At 36.8% G+C, this 6888-nt stretch overlaps 1 protein-coding gene across 1 annotated transcript; it reads left to right on the forward strand.

The window, feature by feature from the left end:
* Positions 1-614: 614 nt before the first annotated feature.
* On the forward strand, positions 615-4407 carry LOC126367168 (uncharacterized). The gene is made up of 3 exons (XM_050010582.1): positions 615-1008; positions 1515-2466; positions 4275-4407. The coding sequence occupies exons 1-2, from the start codon at positions 768-770 to the stop codon at positions 2450-2452; spliced, it is 1179 nt and encodes a 392-aa protein (XP_049866539.1). The 5' UTR covers positions 615-767; the 3' UTR covers positions 2453-2466; positions 4275-4407.
* The last annotated feature ends 2481 nt before the right edge of the window (positions 4408-6888 follow it).

Raw genomic sequence — 6888 nt, forward strand, 5'->3', positions numbered from 1 at the left:
GGACTTTCCAAGATACGATTCCCAAAAAATATAGATGGCAATAGATGGGAAGTATAGATTTCCTTTGTTTAAACTTCTAATTTCATGGATAATAGACATATGCATCTGTTATCTTTGTTTTTGGGTATAAATGATGACCCTTGTTGTTACATCCAGGCTCAACACATCTTCCACCCATTATTATTCCGGTCAAAATAAAAAGCAGCAATATAGGTAGCAACATAATTGTATACGTATATCTGATCCAAATATCAAGCAACAACTATTTTTATATATGCCTCTGCCGTTAGATTATATTTTTGTATAATAATTATGTACCCCAAGCAATGAGAAAATAGATATTTATAAACAAGTTAAATCAAGCGTCATCTATATTTTTTTGGGGAACATAGCCCGAAAAGTCCTTCATTGACAAAAAAACCCGTGTTTTAGTAGGTAATATTGAATGCTTTGAAAGATAGCCACTAAAAATAAAATATTGATGGATAACGGAGTATGATTTTTGGGGACGTTCATTTATATTATAATTACTTATATAACTAACCTGGTTACCTCAACATAACTCCATGCTATCGACATGGTGTCTAATTACTTTGACATGCGAGTGTTATTATACTTCGGGTCTCAACCGAAGACGATTACTTTATTACTTGCAGCAGTACATGAGTTGGTGTCATCTCCGTCACATATTTAGAGCCTAATATCACAAAAAAACAAAACCTATTTCCTTTCTCCCTCCAACACTGCATCGGTAATGCACCCGCACGATGACCTCATTACGTGTTTTTGTGTTATCCAAGTCACACGTTCTACGTTTTGTTGAGAAATTATTTTTCGTTAGCAATTACCGACGTACAATAATGGGAAAAAGGAAGCGATCGGCATCGAGGGATAGTGATTATGATGGCATTTTGCGAAAAATGAGGAGGTTGGAGCGTAAAATTAAGAAAAGACAAAGACAACGGTCATTATCTGTGTCGTCGGAAGATTCACGGCCAGATTATACAGGTAAATCGTTTATTTATTTGTATGCGTACCTACGTTCAAATATTGTTATTCTTTATGACACTACCCTATTTTTTTCTTTATAATAAAAATATAATATAACAACACAAATATAACATAGCACCACGCCTGTATCCCCTAAGGGGTACACAGAGGGTGTATAGTATATATAATAGGGACTTCACGTAAATCGTGATAACAGTTCCCAACTCCACTTTCAAAGTGTCGAGGCACGTTTTTACTCCACGTTTACCGTGTAGAGGATTTATATCTTATTTTACTCCACTTTTATAGTGTTGAGGCATTTTTTACTCCACGTAAACCGTGTAGAGGATAAATATATTTATTATGCTCCACTTTTATAGTGTTGAGGAACACACTCCACGTAAACTGTGTCGAGGGATTTTATAAGAAATATTAGTGCTTAGAATACTGTAAATCGTGTTGGTCGTTAATATACCTACCTTCTTACTTAGACTGGTATTTTAAATACCCATCTCATTTTGTAGGTGGAGGCCATCTAGAAGAAACCCTCTATGACGAGGTTATTACTATTGACAATAACGAGTGCTCGCCTACTCAGCTCGAGACAACTGAGCCAGCCGACACCGATGATCCAAGCGAACCGGCGGCGCCGGCGGCGAGCGCAGATGTACAGGATGATGCTACAGAGGCGCCGTTAGAACCTGAAGTTCTACAACTCCTTGGTGAAGACCTTGTGAATCAAAAAAGTTTCGGAGATAATTTGCATAAGGACATTGCTCCTAGATGGACGCATATTCTTGTTAATGGCCTGTCTAAAGATAACCAATCCGAACTGTTGAAACGTTACTTACCACCAGAGAATTGTCCAAATCTAAGAGCACCAAAACTCAATTTAGAAATAAAAGCGGCTCTTCCGGACATAAATGTAAAAAAAGATTTGTACAACCAAGGTAAACAAAACCAACTAGCTAGTAGTCTCGCTGCAATTGGACAAGTCTTAAATTGGGCCCTTGCATCTAAAAGTACGGTTCCTCAGGATATAATAAAGACTTTGAGTGACGCTGGAAGACTTATTTGCGACAGTCATTACAGAGAATCACAAGCTCGCAGGTACGCTGCGCTAAATATTCTCAATAAAAATATCAGAGATACGGTGAAAAATACTAAGATAGATGAACATCTTTTTGGATCTGATTTGTCAGAACATATCAAATCATCGAAAGCCATTACCAGGACTGGATCGGAATTGAAACAGGCGCCACGAACTCCATACAAGGCGCCTCCAGCTCCACAAGTGCAGAGGGGAGCTTTAAACTCGAGGGGGGCGTCGCGTGCAGCAGCGGCAGAGCCGCGGACGAACCCCGCAGCACGCCGGCCGCCGCGGGATCGCCGCCAGGACTCGGCGCGGGGTCGCCGCCCCAACACCGCACACACGCGCCAGCAGGCGAGGGGACGCCAGTAGAAATCCTACCACAGGTACCTATAGCTGGTCGATTAAAATACTTTTACGACAAATGGAATGAACTTACAGGAGATCCTATAATTTTGTCATGGGTGAAAGGGTATAAAATACCCTTCCAAGATAAGCCCATGCAACACATTCAAGAACAAAATAACATCTGTAGTTCCAATTCTCAAGCCAAAATTATTGATGAAAGCATCACAGAACTATTAGACTCAGATTTCATTTCGCCTTGTACTCCATGTGAAGGACAATTTATATCACCTATTTTTACAGTACCTAAGCCGAATGGAAAACATAGGTTTATATTAAATTTAAAGAAACTAAATAAATTCATTCAAGTTCAACATTTTAAAATGGAGGACTATCGAACAGCTATAAAACTACTAAACAAAAACTATTTCATGTCTACAATAGATCTTCAGGATGCTTATTTTTTAATATCTGTAGATGAAAATGACAGGAAAATGCTGCGTTTTCATTGGCGATCACAACTATATCAGTTTAACGTTCTTCCATTTGGCTTGTGTACTGCACCTTTTGTCTTCACGAAATTATTAAAACCTGTTCTACAATATTTACGTGCCTCTGGACTGCTATCAGTAACATACTTAGATGACTTTTTATGTATAGGCAAATCTTATGACGAATGTTTATTAAACGTAAACAATACAATACATATTTTGGAATCTTTAGGATTTGTTATAAACGTTAAAAAAAGCGTTATGATACCAAATAAGATATGCAAATTCTTAGGTTTTATTCTAAATACTACGGACATGATTATTACTTTACCTGTGGAAAAGAAACAACGCATTAGAAATAAAGCAACGGAGCTTATGCGTAAAAATATGTGTTCTATTAGATTCTTCGCAGAATTCATAGGCCTTTTGACCTCCGCATGCCCAGCTGTTAGTTACGGTTGGGTGTACACCAAACTGTTTGAACGCGAAAAGTTTTTAGCTTTAAATTATTCAGACGACTATAGTAGGTCAATGATACTTAAAAATATTCTAAAAAATGATTTAATATGGTGGAGAGACAATATATCATCGTCATTCTGTCCTATTCGAAAAAACATTTTCTCTCTAGAAGTCTTTAGTGATGCATCTAATACTGGATGGGGCGCATCATGCGGCGGTCAAAATGCAAATGGCAACTGGTCTAAGACTGAATCGACCCTACATATAAATACTCTTGAGCTTAAGGCCGCATTTTACGGACTAAAGATATTTACTGCAGACTTGCGAGATTGTGATGTTCTTTTGAGAATTGATAACACCACTGCCATTTGTTACATTAATAGAATGGGCGGTGTGCAACACCCTCATTTAAATGAACTTGCCCGTAATATTTGGCAGTTGTGTGAGGTAAAAAACATCTTTGTATTTGCCTCCTACATCAAGTCGAGTGATAATGTAATAGCAGATCGGGAATCTCGTCGATTAAATATAGACACAGAATGGGAAATTTCTAAACAAGCATTTTTACAAATTACAAATACATTAGGAAACCCTGAATTTGACCTTTTTGCAAGTGCTCAGAACTATAAATGCGTTAGATATGCATCATGGAAACTTGATCCTTATTCTGAAGTGGTTGACGCGTTTACTTTTGGTTGGCAGAACATCAATTTTTACGCGTTCCCTCCTTTCAGTTTAATAACTAGGGTTCTAGAAAAAATAATCACGGATAAAGCCAAAGGTATCGTAGTGGTACCCTACTGGCCATCACAGCCATGGTACCCCTTGTGGTCTAGACTTGTTATATCAGAAAAAATATACTTTGGACCTGATAAATGTTTATTATACTCTCCTTTCAGGGACTGCCATCCACTCCACGCAGACCTTATCCTGGTGGCAGCCAAATTATCAGGGAGTCAATGATTAGGCGTGGTGTACCACAAGAGTCCCTAGATATATTGATGGCGTCTTTTGCATCAAATACATTAATTCAATATAACAGTTCAATAAAGTCTTGGTGGCTATATTGTAAAAATAATCATTTTGATATTTATGAGGCTAACACTAGTACAGTAATACTATATTTAACCAAGAAGTTTGAGGAAGGCGTTGGATACAGTAGTCTAAATACACATAGGTCTGCTTTATCAATCATTCTTGGTACCCATATTACTTTAAATGACTGTGTCAATCGTTTTTTAAAGGGCGTGTATAGGCTTAAGCCTCCTAAACCTAAATATAATTCAACATGGGATACAAATACAGTGATAGACTACCTTTCCAATATGCATCCATATGATAATATTTCGTTAGCTGATTTGTCGTATAAAGCTTGTACTTTACTAGCAATAGCCTCTGCCCAAAGGATGCAGACTCTTGGTCTGATCAAAATAAACAATATATTATTACAAACTAATATGATTGTGATTAGAATCACCGACTTAATCAAAACCTCGAAACCTGGAGCCTGCCAACCACTAATCAAATTACCTTTCATTCATGAAAACCCTAGTATTTGCCCGGCGCTAGCAATCAAAACTTATTTAGAGAGAACCAAAGATTTGCGTGGTAATCAAGAACACCTTTTCATAGGGATACGTAAACCTTATAAAAACGTTGGTTCTCAAACTTTGGCGAAATGGGTTAAAAAGGTACTGCAAGACAGTGGAATTGATATAACGATATTTGGAGCTCACAGTACTCGAGCAGCGTCCACATCTGCGGCTCACAGGTCGGGGGTTAATTTGGAAGTGGTTCGCAAGGCTGCAGGCTGGAGCGACTCCTCGAATGTATTTCTAAAATATTATTTTAGAGAGGTTGTACATACAGACAATAACGAATTTGTAAATGCTGTATTAAACACAAATTAAGTTAGGAACTTACACATTGAGGTTAATTACACTTATATTATTAACTTTCATAGGTTAAGAGAACTATAAATGTATTTTTACCTTTCTGATCATATTCTTTGATTAAATATTACAAATGTTATTATAATATATAGTTTATTACATTAAAACTTACGATTACAACATTTTTCTTTTTTACAATATTACATTGCTCTGAACATCTGCAAGTAATAAAGTAATCGTCTTCGGTTGAGACCCGAAGTATAATTAAGAATCAAACGAACTTACCTAGTGATGTTTGATTCCAATTATGCGAGGGTCTCAACCGAAGACGATTACTCCATCCCGACCTCACCCACCCCAAAAAAAAAAAAAAAAAAAAAAAATGTTTATTACACAAAAACCTTACTCTGAAACAATGAGGTCATCGTGCGGGTGCATTACCGATGCAGTGTTGGAGGGAGAAAGGAAATAGGTTTTGTTTTTTTGTGATATTAGGCTCTAAATATGTGACGGAGATGACACCAACTCATGTACTGCTGCAAGTAATAAAGTAATCGTCTTCGGTTGAGACCCTCGCATAATTGGAATCAAACATCACTAGGTAAGTTCGTTTGATTCTTAATTATGATGCGAAAATTGAGAAGGCAATCCTTGCTCTAATAAAGTGCTTATATAGTGTATAATTACTATCAAAGCTTATTGTTATATATAAAATAATAGCCAGGTAATCAAATTAACCACTGCATAGCTTACGTGCGCATACAATAGCTCCTAAGCGGGCGATTACACCATAATTATAAGAATCTTTTCATTATATACACTACCAATCATTTTATTTTGTCTTACTCAGCCTTTATTAAGCTTAATATTCATTTATCATAGTAACCTTAGCTGAGTTTGATTTGAAAATTACTTTGTATAACAAAACGGTGTTGTTAAATATAATAAATAACAATAATTATATCTGTAGCATCCTTCACTATTTGGACGGTAAAGATGCGGACACAGTATACATTTTTCTTGTGCTGACAATGATGGAAAAAATGTAAGTACTCGTAGATAACCTACCTACGGTGAGGATATGAAAAATGTGTGATATTTACGCTAGGAAAGATGGAAAGTTAACTTACTTACATAATACAGAATTTTAATGTTATAATTATAGACCACTTTTGAATATTTGCACGCCTGTTTGCAGGTTGGATACTTCGATAAGATTGCCATAATCCTACATAAATACTTAAAAATGTGTATTTACTTACTTCACCATCATCATCTCCCTAACATTATCCCGTTATTCACAGGGTTCGCTTACCTAACCTGAAAATTTGACAGTTCCGGTTTTTTACAGAAGCGACTGCATGTCTGACCTTCCAACCTGCGAAGAGAAAACCAGCCCAATACTTACAGATATATTTACTTACTTACCAGTGCAAATAAAATATTTGCATTCTATTGCACACAGAGCCGGGAAAATGATCCAGGCCGGAATCCTGTACGAAGCGGCACACAAAATGCAGCTTTTTCGGCTCTGTACGCTGTACGCATAACCTTTAACTTAGAAGGTTACTTTTTCAAAACGCAATACACAAGATATCTACTGAGTTTTGTACTGATCGTC

The sequence above is a fragment of the Pectinophora gossypiella genome, chromosome 5, assembly GCF_024362695.1.
Source record: "Pectinophora gossypiella chromosome 5, ilPecGoss1.1, whole genome shotgun sequence".
NCBI classification, from domain to species: domain Eukaryota; kingdom Metazoa; phylum Arthropoda; class Insecta; order Lepidoptera; family Gelechiidae; genus Pectinophora; species Pectinophora gossypiella.

Excerpts from the sequence above, each read along its gene's own strand:
- LOC126367168 (XM_050010582.1), top strand. The coding sequence starts at position 768 with ATGACCTCATTACGTGTTTTTGTGTTATCCAAGTCACACGTTCTACGT. Across the intron at positions 1,009-1,514 it reads TTCACGGCCAGATTATACAG|GTGGAGGCCATCTAGAAGAA; the intron begins GTAAATCGTTTA and ends CTCATTTTGTAG.